The sequence below is a fragment of the Myotis davidii genome, unplaced genomic scaffold (assembly GCF_000327345.1).
Source record: "Myotis davidii unplaced genomic scaffold, ASM32734v1 scaffold993, whole genome shotgun sequence".
Classification (NCBI taxonomy): Eukaryota; Metazoa; Chordata; class Mammalia; order Chiroptera; family Vespertilionidae; genus Myotis; species Myotis davidii.
Genome location: NW_006285483.1, coordinates 397,978 through 412,619, shown reverse-complemented (window position 1 = coordinate 412,619; position 14,642 = coordinate 397,978). Strand labels below are relative to the sequence as shown.

Below are 14,642 nucleotides of genomic sequence, written 5' to 3'. Positions count from 1 at the left end.
GATGATTTCTCAACAGAAACTCTGCAGGCCAGAAGGGAGTGGCAAGAGATATTCAAAGTGATGAATGCCAAGAACCTACAACCAAGATTACTTAACCAGCAAAGCTATCATTCAGAATTGAAGGGCAGATAAAGAGCTTCACAGATAAGGAAAAGCTAAAGGAATTCATCACCACCAAACCGGTATTATATGAAATGCTGAAAGGTATCCTTTAAGAAGAGGAAGAAGAAGAAAAAGGTAAAGATACAAATTATGAACAACAAATATGCATCTATCAACAAGTGAATCTAAGAATCAAGTGAATAAATAATCTGATGAACAGTATGAACTGGTGATTATAATAGAATCAGGGACATAGAAAGGGAATGGGCTGACTATTCTTGGGGGGGAAAGGGGTGTGAGGGGTGCGGGAAGAGATTGGACAATAATCGTGCACCTATGCATGAGGACAGTGGGTGGGGAGTGAGGGCGGAGGGTGGGGTAGGAACTGGGTGGAGGGGAGTTATGGTGGGAAAAAAGAGGAACCAATGTAATAATCTGAACAATAAAGATTTTAATTAAAATTTTAAAAAAAAGAATGACATATGCATATCTGTGACTACCTATAAAATAGTAAACTTATTATTTTTAGAAAGGGAATATTTTTATTAACTTAGCACATTTTATCTCTATCTAAAAACTTCAGTAGAATTTAAATAAGCCTTTACAAGTTCCAAAAAGCTAGTGTTTCATCTACAACATTTAGTTTTATAGAATTTAATTTTTTTATATGAAAAGGTTTTAACACAAAATTTATAAAACATAACCCCAACATAAAAATATGCCAGAGTGATGAGGTTTACAAGAATGAGACGCCAGTCATACAAATGGTTTCATGATCATAATCAGTGGCTAGTAAAGCTCAGAAATACAAAAGAAGCAGAATTGCAGCTCTGCAGTACTTCCATTTAGCCTCTAAGTACATAGCCATATTGACATCTAAAACTTACCTACTCAGCGAGAAAAATAAAGGGGGATTTAAGTTTGTTAAGACCAAGAGGCCCCACAAAAATTCAGGCTGGTGGTAACTATCTCAAAGGAACACCTAGAACACAGAGATTACCTCAGCAACTTTTGGAGGTACTCCTTCCCCAAGCACTTCCTTGATAAAGCAGTGCTGGCCCATGTAATATGAGAGTCCACAGGTCCTCTTGAAGGCATCTTTCAGTCGTTTCAGCTCTACATCTGTAACTGCAATCAGAAATAGAAGATGGATAAGAAACCAGAAGAGAAAAGAAATCTTCATTTTTTCAACCCAGTTCCTAATAAAATTTGGCAAATATTACTTCTCTCCCCAGATAAGTAAAACAAACCCAAAGATATTTAGACATAATTCTAATATTTACAAATCTAATCTAGAATATAAATATGAAAATTCTTGACCCACTATTTTCAAACAACAGATTATATATACAAATTTCAAGCAGGGGCAAGGAAGAGGCAACAAGTATTTCAAATTAGCAGGTAAATTAAATGGAATTAGATTCTGGCATTAATATGTTTTAAGCAGCAATGTACTCATTCCTTTGAGATAAAAATTATATTGTTTGTAGTCCTTAAGCGTGCACCTATCCAAGTGAAAAATAACCCCAAGTTTCGCTTAAATTTTTGTCATCATTTACAGATAATGTAACCTATTAATAGATGATTCTAACAACCTAAAATTTTAGATACTATCAAAAAATGATTACTGAGCCATTACTTCCTTTTAGGCATTGAAGACTTTTTTCATTGAATAGAACAATCAATCTCTGTCTACAAAGACAGAAAAATAAACACTCTTTAATGCTATGCAGTCAGTACAATGATCACAAAGGAGACACAGAAATGATATTTTTAGTCCATGCTAGAAGAAAAGAAAGACTTCTGGCCAGAAAAGATGATTACATAATATTTTAAAGATTAATTCAAGCAAAGGGGACAAGGTCATACCAGAGATAACAGTCTGTTTCTATACATATAGAACGTATGAAGACTTGATAGTACTATAATAAAATAAACAAGGCAGGGAATAGTAAATAATAAGTTTAGAGAGACAATCATTGACCAAATGATAGAAATTCTGTTCTGTCATGGTAAGGAAGTGATACAGTCAGATACAATTCAGATAGAAACTCCAGGCAAATATAAAACAGGACACACATAAAATTCAGATAGTTCACTCTACCAGTAATGTAGAGAACTGAACAAACCTGGAAGCAAAAAGTAGACTGCTACTTCAAAAAGAAAAGGAGGCGCTAAATCTGGGAAATATCTAGAAAGAAAAGTCAGTAGAACTTGGACCTTGCTTGAAAGTAAAAGCAATCTATAATAATACTCAGGATTCTATATTGAGAAGTTTGAAAGATAGCATTATCATGTAGAAAGGGAATATAAGAAAATGAGGATGTGATCAAGAAAAGATGATACATTCTGGTAAGGACACATCAAATATAGGAAGAAACTGGAAGAGATCAATTCTTAGAGTGTATGGAAAAAAGTACTTAAAGAAAGTTGATAGGAATAGTTACAACAGGAAAAACAAGAGTGGAGTGTGGTCTCCAAACAAAAGGAAGAAGGGACTGGTCTACAGTTTCAAGAAAAGCAGAAAGGAACAGCAAGATAAAGACTGAAGAGTGCCTGGCACATAGATTATCTATCATTCAATAAGTGTCTGTGGTAGGGAGGGAAAGGTCATGGGTTCAACAACATGTTGAGCAATGATAGTACAATAAGAGCTATTGCTTGAATAAGTAGCCAAAGTGTGAATTAGATGCTTAATTCATTAAAAATTGGACTCATAATTAACATTCCCTATACACTAATATATTTTTTTCCTTGTTAGAACATAAAAATGAAAAACAAAACTCATCTCATAAATTACAGTATTAGAGAAGAAATTACTTTAGCTACTGGAATATACCTATTTCTTCAAGATGGCTAATTTTCATTAGTGGCTTCATTAACAAATTAGGATACTCACAGTCTAGTGGAGGAGACAAGTAAATCAATCACTGAGGTATAAAATAATAATCGCATACACTGTTGGTTACAAATTATTTGAAAAACTGTTTTGTAATGTTTTGTTATTCATTTATAACAAGAAAATGTACAATAAGCTTTTTTGTTTGTTTTTTGTTAATCCTCACCTGAGGATATTTTTTCCCATTATTTTTTCAGAGAGAGTGGAAGGGAGAAAGATAGGGGGGAGATGGGTAGAGAGAGAGACATAGAGAGAGAAACATCAGTGTGAGAGAGACACATCAACTGGTTGCCTCCCACACACCCCCAACAGGGGGTGGGGAGCAAAGCTGTAACTGGGGCGTTTAACCTGTGACCCTTCAGGGCACGGGCCAACACTCTAACCCCTGTGCCACACCGACCAGGGCAGAAAATGTACAATAAGCTTTTTAAAGCATTTATAAGAAGGAAACAATGTCCATCAACAGAGTATAAATTGAGTAAGTTATTGTTTATGCTCAAAATAGAATATCAGACACTGAAATATTGCCACAATCCATATTTACTGAAAATAAAGTCTTTTTTATTTATTCAAAATAAACAGACTAACACTTGGTGAATATGTAGACAAAGAGAACATAAAAGTGTTAATTGTACAAGTGAAACTTTGAAAACTTTAAAAATAAAAATTTGGGCAAGATGGAAAACAGAATAATAAGAATTAGCCCTGGCCGGTAGTTCAGTTGGTTAGAGTGTCGTACCTATACACTAAGGTTATGAGTTCAAACCCCAGGCAGAGCACATACAAGAATCAACCAATAGATGCATAAATAATTGGAACAACAAATTGATGTTCCTTTCTCTCTCTCTCAAGTCAATAAAAAGACAGAAAAGCTTAGATTACCAAGGAATTGCCATATAACCTCTTGCATATCCTATCTTCAGATTTGTGTGTGAGAAACATAAAACCCTGTACATTATTTAAGTTATTTTCTGTTCAATTTAAGTTATTGAAACAATCCTAATGAAAGAAGGTACAAGTATATGGACAGACACTACACTATTCCTGAGTGTTATCAGGTTTATGCTTACTTACATGCATGGTTTTGTGTTGAAAAGACATAGGCAGCAGAAAGACTGGTTGAGCAACTACTGCATTAGCTAAGGCAAGAGATGAAGGCCTAAACTAAAAACGGAGGTAAAGCCCTAGCTGGGATAGAGCTTTTTCAGTGAATAGAGACTGTGGACTGAAGGGTTCTGGGTTCAATTCCAGCCCAGGGCACATGCCCAGGTTGCAGGCTCAATCCCTAATAGGGGGTATACAGGAGGCAGCTGATCAATGATTCTTCTCTCATAATTGATGCTTCTCTCTCTCCCTTTCCCTTCCTCTCTGGAAGGTGGAGAACCACTGACTTAGCCTGTCACTGCTCTGAGTGACATCTTAACCAGATCGGCGTCCTCTCTCCTGATTCTGAGAGGATGTTGGCAACGACGAGAGGGGAGCACTTGGGTGGTAGCCTGTGGGTTCTCTCCACACACAGGGAACGAGCAGCCTGACAACCGGCCACCGACCTCATGAAACACGTGGGTATATTTTATTGCATTTCGTTTCATAAAGAAAAACTACAGATAGACCTAGCCGGTTTGGATCAGTGAATAGAGCTTCGGCCTGTGGACTGAAGGGTTCTGGGTTCAATTCCAGCCCAGGGCACATGCCCAGGTTGCAGGCTCAATCCCTAATAGGGGGTATACAGGAGGCAGCTGATCAATGATTCTTCTCTCATAATTGATGCTTCTCTCTCTCCCTTTCCCTTCCTCTCTGAAATCAATAAAAATATTTTTTAAAAAAAAACAGAGGTAAAGTAAGGCAGATTTAAGAGATAGTAAAGTTGACTGAATGGTTCGATAAATAATTAGCTGTGAAAGAACAATTAAGAAAAAAGGGTCTATGATGATTTCCAGATGTCTGCTTGGTTCTAAGGTGTAATCTGTGTCACTGATGAAGATAACGTCTGTAGGAGAATTTGAATATTTTGTATTTATATGTCTGATATGGACTAAATAAATGTGTCACTCCCAAAATTCATATGGTGAAGCCTTACCTCCCAGTGTGGCTGCATTTGGAGCTGTGAAAAAATGAGGTTATGTGAGTGGGGCTGACAGTCATGTGTCCATATAAGAAACACCAGAGAGTTTGCACTGTCCCCCATATCTACCTCCCCACATGCACAGAGAAGAAAGGCCATGTAAGAATCCAGAAAAAAAGCAAACATCTTCAAGCCAAGAGTTCTCACCAGAAACCAAACTCTGACAGAATCTCGATCTTAGACTTGCTAGCTTCCAGAACTGTGAGGAAATAAGTTTTGTTGTTTAAATCACCCAGGCTTTGGTATTTTGTGTGGCAGCCCAAGCTAATATCAAGTTTGGTACTGAGAAATGGTTGCTGCTATAACCAATACCTAAAAATGTGAATGTGGCTTTGGACTGTGTAATGGGTATAGATTGGAGTTTTGAGGTGCATGCCAGAAAAGGCCTATATTGCTGTGAAAAGCCTGTTGGTAGAAATATGGCCATCAAAAGCCATTCTGGGGAGATCTCAGACAGAAATGAGGACTATGTTATTGGAAACTGGAGAAGAGGAGATCCTTGTTAAAAAGTGGCTAAGGGCTGGGCTGAACCTTTGCGTGATTAAATTGAATATTTAACTGAGGATATTTCTAAGCAAAATATCAAAGAATTGTTTTCTCCTTACTACTTTTAGTAAAATGAGAGAGGAAAGAGACACAGAACTTGAAGATTTGGAAAATGCTCCGCCTATTCATACTACAAAAAGACAAAGTTTATTCTGAACACTAAAGGTGTGGCTGAAAAACTATTTGATAAGATTATTATGGATGTGAGCCATCAACTTAATCACCTCAGCAGAAGCCAGGAATAAAGACTGTATTACATCAGCAGAAACACTTCCAGCTGGGACTAAAGGAAATAGGGAAAAAAAGGGCGGTCAAGACTTCTAGGATTCTACAGATGGTAGCTAGTTACCTAGCACAAACAAGAGATATCCTTCAAGAAAAGGGAAGCTTAACTGCAAAGCTGATTCAGAGATGGCAGGGCTACCACTCCTACCACAGGCCCAGGAGGCAGGACTAGTTTCAAAAGGTAGGATCTCCTTGGTTTGAGGATGGGGAACCAGGATGCCACCACCCAGTGCCTCAAGAGCAAGGTCATGGCCCAGTACCTGGGGGCATGGCTGCCCCACAGAGCCATGGGGGTACACTGCCTCCTTAGTGGGCCTGGAGGGTAGTGCACTGAACCAAAGAGTGTTATTCTTGAGACATCTAATGGAATTTGATATGCTAAGTTCTGGGCTTGCGTGGGACCTGTCATCTCTTTCTTCTTTCAGATTTCTCCCTTTTGAAATAACTATCCTATTCTGTCTCACCAATATATTTTGGAAGCACATTAACTTGGCTGGGTTTCACAGGTTCACAGCTAGAGAAGAATTTTGTCTCAGGATGAATGTATATCCTGTCTTACCCATATCTGGATTCAGATGATAGACAATGGACTTTAGACTTCAGAGTTGATGCTGGAATGAAGATTTTGGGGGCTGTTGGGATAGAATGAATGTGTTTCTGATGCAACTAGGACATTCATTTTGGAGGGCCACGGGTAAAATGTTATAGATTGAATGAATGTACACATCTCTCAAAATTCATATGTTGAAACCCTAACACCCAGTGCGACTATATTTAAAGCTGGGAATTAAGGTTAAATGAGGTCATAAGGGTGAAGTCATGATTGGATAAGATTATAAGAAACACCAGAGCTTAAAAGCTTACTCTCTTGCTCTGCCTTTAGGCACACAGGTACAGAAAAAAGGGGCCACATACTAAACCTGAAAAGCTCAGGGGAGGCCTCTGAGGCAGTCTTACAAACGCAGAATCCTAAAATAACCACAAAGGATGGTGTGAAATAAAAATGTGGGTTTGTGTGTGTGTGTGTGTTTTTAACTAAAAGCAGTTTATGATGGGTAGTCATGTCCTAGGCCAGTATCTTCTCTGACAAAGGACAATCTTTATCTTAACTGAGCCTGTTTATTATTGTCTTTTTGTATCTATGCTAACATACAATGGAACCTCGGTTCTTCAACTTAATGCATTCCAAAAGGCTGTTGGAGAAGTGATTTGTTCGAAAACCGAATCATTCCCCCTCCCCCCATTAGAAATCATGTAAATTGAATTAATCTGTTCCAAACCCTCAAATGATTTCTTATATACATGTTTAACGTACTGATTAATCTATAAACAAGCACTTTTTTTCTTAAATTTATCAAACCACTTCCTACTAACTTTAAACAATTTTTTCATATTATCACTGCCTCCATAATGCTATCACGGCCTAACTGCTATCACAGCTGCTTTATGCTTATCCAATCAACAGTTTTTCTACCTAGTCAATTGCTGGTAATGTCTTGTGAGCACTTTCACACCCTTACCAACATTAGCACTCTGGATGGCCTCTTTATGTTTTAAAATTGTGCTAACTGTTGCCAACAAAAACATTCTCTCCTTTGTTGCCTAAGAGATGCTTTTTGTCAGATAGAAAGCTGAAGTTCTGGTTGACAACTGAAACATTTTCTCTGAGAACAACTTGGTCCAGAACTAAATTGTTCAGATGGGAGAGTTGGAGGTTTGACTCTATCTTGGAAAGTCAGGGTAACTCCCTTTTTTCCACACCCCTCAGAGCACAACCACTACACCAGGGCGGGGGACCGTAAGTCCTCATTGTTATTGTTACTATGTTAATTGTTGACTGTTAATTATCCTGTACTCACCTATATAAAAGATGTGTCTATCATTTTACTTTTTATCCAATGCCAGAGGTCCCCACCTTTACTTTCTCCCACCTCCCTAAGCTATCACAAATGGATTTCATGTTATACACACCTTCTCCTTTGATCCTAATGTATAAAACAAGGTGCAAAACTGCCATTCTCTGAGGCATTATCTCAATCCATTGAGATTCTGCTTCCTGGCATTTGTTGACAGTTTGGCACAAATAAAGTCACAAAAATTCTTCACATGTTTGAATGTTTCTTAGTTAACACAGAGGAAAAGGCACTTGAAGGTACAGAGATAAGGTGGCCAAGCCAGGAAGAGAACCATCACTAAATCCTGCCACAACCTTGATGAACTTTGCAGCTCCTAGACTGTGAAAAAATTAATCTTTTTTAAGCCACACGATTTTTTGTATTTTGTTTAGCAGCCTGAGCAAACTAATTTCTATAGTACAATTTCTATAGTACAGACAATAAAGAAGCCAACTCCTCCTTTCCAATGTAGATAGAGAAGCTTATTTAAATTGCTTTTGCAGCCCTACCGGGGTTGGCTCAGTGGATAGAGCATCGGCCTGTGGACTGAAGGATCCCAGGTTCGATTCCGGTCAAGGGCACATGCCCGGGTGGCGGGCTCAATCCCCAATGGGGGGCTTGCAGGAGGTGGCCAATCAATGATTCTCTCTCATCATTGATGTTTCTATCTCTCTCTCCCTCTTCCTTACTCTCTGAAATCAATAAAAAATATATTTTAAAAAAAGTAATAAATTGCTTTTGAAAAAAAATTGCTTTTGCAGGGTCCTATGTAGAGATTAGAGCTCATAGTCCTTGAAAGGAAAATAAAAGTACAGTATCTTTGGGAAATACAATCCAAGACCCCCAGTGGATGCCTAAAACCATGGATAGTACAGAACTCACATATACTTTTTTCCCTTACACATATACTGACGATGAAACTCAGATTATACATTCAATAAAAATAGAACAATTATTAAAATATATTGTAATAAAAGCTATATGAATGGGTCCCCGCAAAAAATATTTTATTGTGACTGCACATACAACCTTTTTATAGACATGGGACATGACTATCCATCATCATTTGCCCAGCTAGGAATTTATAATCAGATCACCCTGTGAGGTTACTTTCAGCCAGATTGATCGCAGAGCCCCCTTTTCATCCACTTTCTCATAGAGCCATGGCAGTATCATACATTCAGATTTTTGCTGAAAGCTAAGAGTTGCTGTTTAAACAGTTTGGTTCTAAAGGCATGAATGAAAATTTAACATCTGAATCAGATGATAACCACTGAGGTAAACACTGGGAAACATGCTTTTCATTGCCAATGTAGAGCAAGAATTCCCAAACAGAAGAAAAGCACCAAATGTAGCGAAGACATCACAAATGGTATTAATTTATAAATGTGCCTGGTGCAGCTGATCTAAAGTGAATTTACCTACCAAAAGTCTCTGGCAGGCCACCTATAGCAAAAGCTACCGCAAAGCCACTTCAGGTAGATAATAAAGGGCATCCTAGATGGAATATCTCAGACAAGAGACAGCCTACAGACACCAAGTTTTTTGCCACTAGAGATTTGGTTGAGAACACTACCCAACCTGAGTTTCAGAATGTATATATCTAGTGCTAAAGGGTGTCATAAGAGTTTTTTCTCTAAGAAGGTGCAAAGCAAAGTGGAAGGGTTAAACTCACACACATACCTGTAATCTTACATCAAGTGGCACAAAATTGGAAATTCTGAAACTGGCTTAATATCTGTTCTATAAACTAGAATCTCTTATTTTCCTTTAAAGCATATATTAGAAAGATAGAGAGCCAATTGGAAGATGGAAAAAAGACTTAAATGGGGATTTCATAAGAAAGAAAACATTAGAAAATGTGTTCAATTTCATTAGTAATCAAGGAAATGCAAGTTAAAACCAATATCATAACGATTTTTAAAAATATATTTTTATTGATTTCAGAGAGGAAGGGAGCCGAGAGTTAGAAACATCAATAATGAGAGAGAATCACTGATTGGTTGCCTCCTGCATGCCCCCGACTGGGGATCAAGCCCGCAACCCAGGTATGTGCCCTTGGCCAGAATCAAACCTGGGACCTTTCAGTCCGCAGGCTGATGCTCTATCCACTAAGCCAAGCCAGCTAGGGCTATCATAACTATTAAAGTGCCTAAAATTAAAAAGGCTGAGAACACCAAATGTTGACAAGGATATAGAGAAACTGAAAATCTTATTCATTGCAAGAGGGAATGTAAAACGGCAAATCTGCTGTGGGAAAGGTTTAGCAGTTTCTTATTAAGTTAAACAAGTACATATTCTATAACTAGCAATTTCACTCTTAAAGTATTTATCTAAGAAAAGTAAAAAGATATGATCCCGCCTGGCCGGTGTTGTTTAGTGGTTAACGTCAACCTATGAACCAGGAGGTTATGGCTCAATTCCTGGTCAGGGCACATGCCAGAGTTGCAAGCTCGATCCCTAGTGTGGGACATGCAGGAGGCAGCCAATCAATGATTCTCTCTCATCATTGATGCTTCTATCTCCCTCTTCCTTCCTCTCTGAAATCAATAAATATATCTCTACATATATAAAACCCTAATATGCAAATAGACCAAAGAGCGGAACAACCAAACAACCAGTCGCTATGATATGCACTGACCACCAGGGGGTGTGCACAGAACATGTTGGGCATCGGCTGCAGCAGGATGATGGAGCAAGTGAGCGGAGGCGCCAGACTAAGGTGAGACACCAGTCGCTGTCATCAGAGCGAGCCTCTGGTGATTACTGAAAATTCTTTGCTCCCGGGCACTTGCACCTACTGCCAGCACTGGCCCTGCTTGCACCTGCTACTGGCACCGGAGCTGCCACTCGCACCTACGGCCAGTGCCCAGCGCCAGCCCTGATTGCTCAGTGCCATCAGAGGGTGCAAGCGGCGGCTGCTGGTCCTGATCGCGCCTCAGAGCTTTTTCACCTCCCCCTGTGCCTGACGGGTGATCAGGGCAGCAGCCACTGCTCACACCCACTGCTGGTGCCGGTCCCAATTGCTCTGCGCTGTCAGCATGGGCGAGCGGGGTTGGCGCCGACAGCACGTGGGAGCATCGGGAACAGGGCTGCCGGCAGACAGGGGATCAGGGGCCATGGCAGGAGGGGGGGTAGGGGCGTGGCCCACAGTTCCTTTCCAGATGCACAAATTCATGCACTGGGCCCCTAGTTAATAACAACCAAAAACTGGAAATGACCCAAATGTTCATGCACAACAGAAGAAAAAGATTAAGATACATTAATATTATGGAAAATTATTCACCAATAGAGAGGAAAAAGGTACTGATACACATAACAACATGGATGAAACTTGAATACTATACTGAGCAAAAGAAGGCTGATTTAAAAGAGCAGTTTCTATTACATGAAAAACTAATAAACCTATGCCAGATACATAGAAACAGTCCAAGATAATACAAATATCTGACTTACTGACAACCCACCAGCTCTTTACAAATGAACAAAAATTCCCTAAAGATACTCTTATCCCTCCAAGTGTATAATAGTAATTGATAAACACACTAAGGCTGCATCTGAAAAGGGTGACTGGCCTAGCAGGGATGGGTGTTCCATATCTATAAACATTGGTATTTACATACATCTTTAAATGACTTTTTCAATTTTATTGTCATCTAGTATTCCCAGTTTTGTTCCTACTACTTTTTTTATTGCAAATGTACAGTATTTCAGCTAACTGGTGAGTTAAATTTCTGTAAGCCAGCTCCCTATGACTCTAATAATCCTATCTAATAAAGAGGGGATATGCTAATAGACCCTCTCACCATCGCAAAGATGGCGGTGTCCACAGCCAATAAGGAGGGAATATGCTAATTGACAGCCACGCCCTCAAAGATGGTGGCGCCCACAGCCACAAGATGGCGACGCCCAATCCCCCTCAGTCCAGCCGGGGCCTTGCCATGCGCCTGCCTCCAGAGTTCCCCAGTCCCCTCAGCCCCCGAGCTACCCAGGCCACCCGAGGCTCAGGTAACCAGGGCCGGCTGAGGCTTGCGCTGCTGGCAATGGCAGCAGCAGAGGTGTGATGGGGGCGTCGCCTTCCCCTGATGGCCAAGTTGCCTCCCACCCCTGAGGGTTCCCGGACTGTGAGAGGGAGTAGGCCGGGTTGAGGGACCCCCCCTCCCCATTTTCATGCACCGGGCCTCTAGTCATTTATAACATTGTTTCTATAGAGAAATAAATCCATAAAGTACTTTAAAACTAGGCTTATTCTTAGGTTTAGAAAAACATGTTCAATGGCTCAGTTAATCCAATATGTTTCTCTAACCTCATTAAATCACTCAATAACACAATCTAACCTTTGATAGTGAACAAGTCTACCAAAATGACATTTTCACAAATCCCTTTAAGCATTCACAATATTTTGTTCTGGCTCTAAACTAAAACATAGAAATATAGCTTTTGAAGGTAATGTCAAAAATAACCATTCCTCCAAAGTTTCCAAAATATCTATGAGGAAAAAAAGGGTAAAATATAAACAGAACATAAAAGTAGAAGTAATACAGAAGAAATCCCATGACAGAAACAAAGAAAAATCTACAAATATGACACAGAGGAAAATTGCAAAAAACAGACTAGTGATGATTACATTATAGTTGGAATGAGTAGATTGCAAAGTTAAGTACTAAATACATTAATAGACGAGATCACTCTGGACGAGATCTGGCTATCTATAGACGGTACTATAAAAAAGACAAATTGACTACTTGAAATATATAAAAATGTATAGGCAGCAATCGGAAAAAGTTATAGGTCAGAACCTCAAAACTTAGAAACAGTACTAGACCTTGTCATCTCTTCTACTATGTCCATACAAAGTTGCTCTTGGCTTTACCACAACACACATGGTTAGTGCAGGCTGTAAAATAGATTGTGACTCCATATCTTCACTTCACAGACTGCTAGTGTCTGTAATCAAAACGAACCTCCCTAACTTTGCAGAGCATCAGGTTGAACCATCTGCCACTACTTCTGTTCCCCAGCATCTCTGAGCTTTGCTGCACTGCATAAATATTAAAGTAGTCTAAGGAAAAATTCCGCTTCCTCCTTCCTATTAGTTTTTTTTATTAACAAGCATAAAAATGTGAAGAAAAAATAATATGAATGAAATCTGTATGCTGGACAACAAAGCTATTTTGTTAATGAATAAACCATTAACAAACAACTTATAATCTTAGAATACAAATGGAGAAAAATGCAAGTTGTACAAGTTTTCTTCTACTAAGAATAACAGCTCATTCTGAAACATGCCAACTATAGTTAACAAATTCAAATAATTTCTAGAAAGAATGTGTCCTTGAAAACTGCCCATAAGAAAAGATTCCACTTAGTTTATGGCCATAGGAAATCTGTTGTATACTTAAATACCACAGAGGAGTCTTAAAAATGTCATAGAAAGAATGTCTTTAAGTATTCATTAGCTTTTTAAAAAATTCTCCATAATATAACAAAATGACTAGTCAACATATATTGACAAGAAGTTTTCTAAGTTCATTCACCTGTTTCCAGCAAACAAATTAGTCATTCTCCTGGTTCATAAACTTCTGAACTATCAGCAACATGACACTCATCCATTCAACTACATTAAATTATATGCTGCCAAGTATTCTCCTTGGGGTGAGGAGGATCAGTTGAGGACATCTAGTAGCCTAAATCTCTTTCCATATCTAACCAAAATGTAATGACAGGTTATCATCACTGCCTTTAACCTTAAACAAAATAAGATTAAATGTTGTAGCTAACTTAGCATTTTACTTTTTAAAAAGCAATTTCACAGACACTATCTCAAAAGATTCTTACAATAGTCTTATGAAATAAGAATAACATACATTTCAGTATTGTTTCTTCCCTGTTTGGAACGGGAAGGAGAGGAAAGACAGAAAGCAAAGAGGGAAAGTATTCAGGGAGATGGAGAGAGGGAGGTTGAGAAGCTGGGGGGGAGGGGGAGTGCTTGGCGAAAGGCTGCCTCATCCACAAGTACTTTAAGGTTCCCTAAAGAAACCAGTGAGGTTTCTCTTTTCCACCATTGCCCAAAACCTGCTAAGTCAATCACATGTAAAATTCATGAATTTGAAACCATTTATTACCTCCATTCTATTTCACTTTAAGGGCAGTCTTTTACAACATAATATATCCTAAACTTACCTTTCCAGAAACTTTATTATTTATGAATAAGTTTGCAAATTTTAAAAAAGTCCAATCCTCCAATGAGATTCATCTTCCACGTAAAAGTCCAAGTCTATATTTTAGGCTTCAATTTGTAAAGAAAGCCACAAATAACAACACAGATTTATATCTTCATCAAATGATTACAAAATTAAAAGTGAGATCATCTACATTCTACTATTAGTACTAGCTAAGCCCATAATTCAGGTTGAAAGTTATTTTCTTGTATTTTAATTAAGAAATCATGGAAAAAACCAATGGTGGCATAGGTTAACGCCGAGTTTGCTGCCTCGAACAACAACTTCAAAAATACAACTAAAAGACAGAACGGACACCATCCAGAACCACAGGAAGGCTGGCTGAGGGGAAGTTCTACAACTAGGAGGAAAGAGAATAGCATACTGACTCAGAGGAGGCGCAGTGCTGAAGTAAAATACTAAGGTTCGGAGTGCATGCGGAGAGGGCTGGCGGCTGAGGGCCCGGTTGTCGGTTTCAATCAGTAGGGAGCCTCAGACTCTGAGCTCCAGATCTGGGCGAGTCTCTAGGGACCCAGACTCAAACGGGAGAAGCGGGACTGTCTGGCATC

The 14,642-nt window shown here is 38.9% G+C and overlaps 1 protein-coding gene across 6 annotated transcripts in view; it reads right to left on the bottom strand.

The window, feature by feature from the left end:
• Positions 1 to 14,642, bottom strand: part of USP32 (ubiquitin specific peptidase 32) — a 123,226-nt gene that overhangs the window by 87,408 nt on the left and 21,176 nt on the right. For 3 of the 6 annotated variants that reach the window (XM_006756163.2, XM_006756165.2, XM_015559066.1), the window contains exon 2: positions 1,103 to 1,230. In XM_006756163.2, the coding sequence (XP_006756226.2) occupies positions 1,103 to 1,230 (128 nt within the window). Of the gene's footprint in view, positions 1 to 1,102; positions 1,231 to 2,941; positions 2,985 to 6,516; positions 6,596 to 14,035; positions 14,109 to 14,642 lie in introns of those variants that run through there. The other 3 variants (XM_015559068.1, XM_015559067.1, XM_015559064.1) reach the window with 3 other exon arrangements.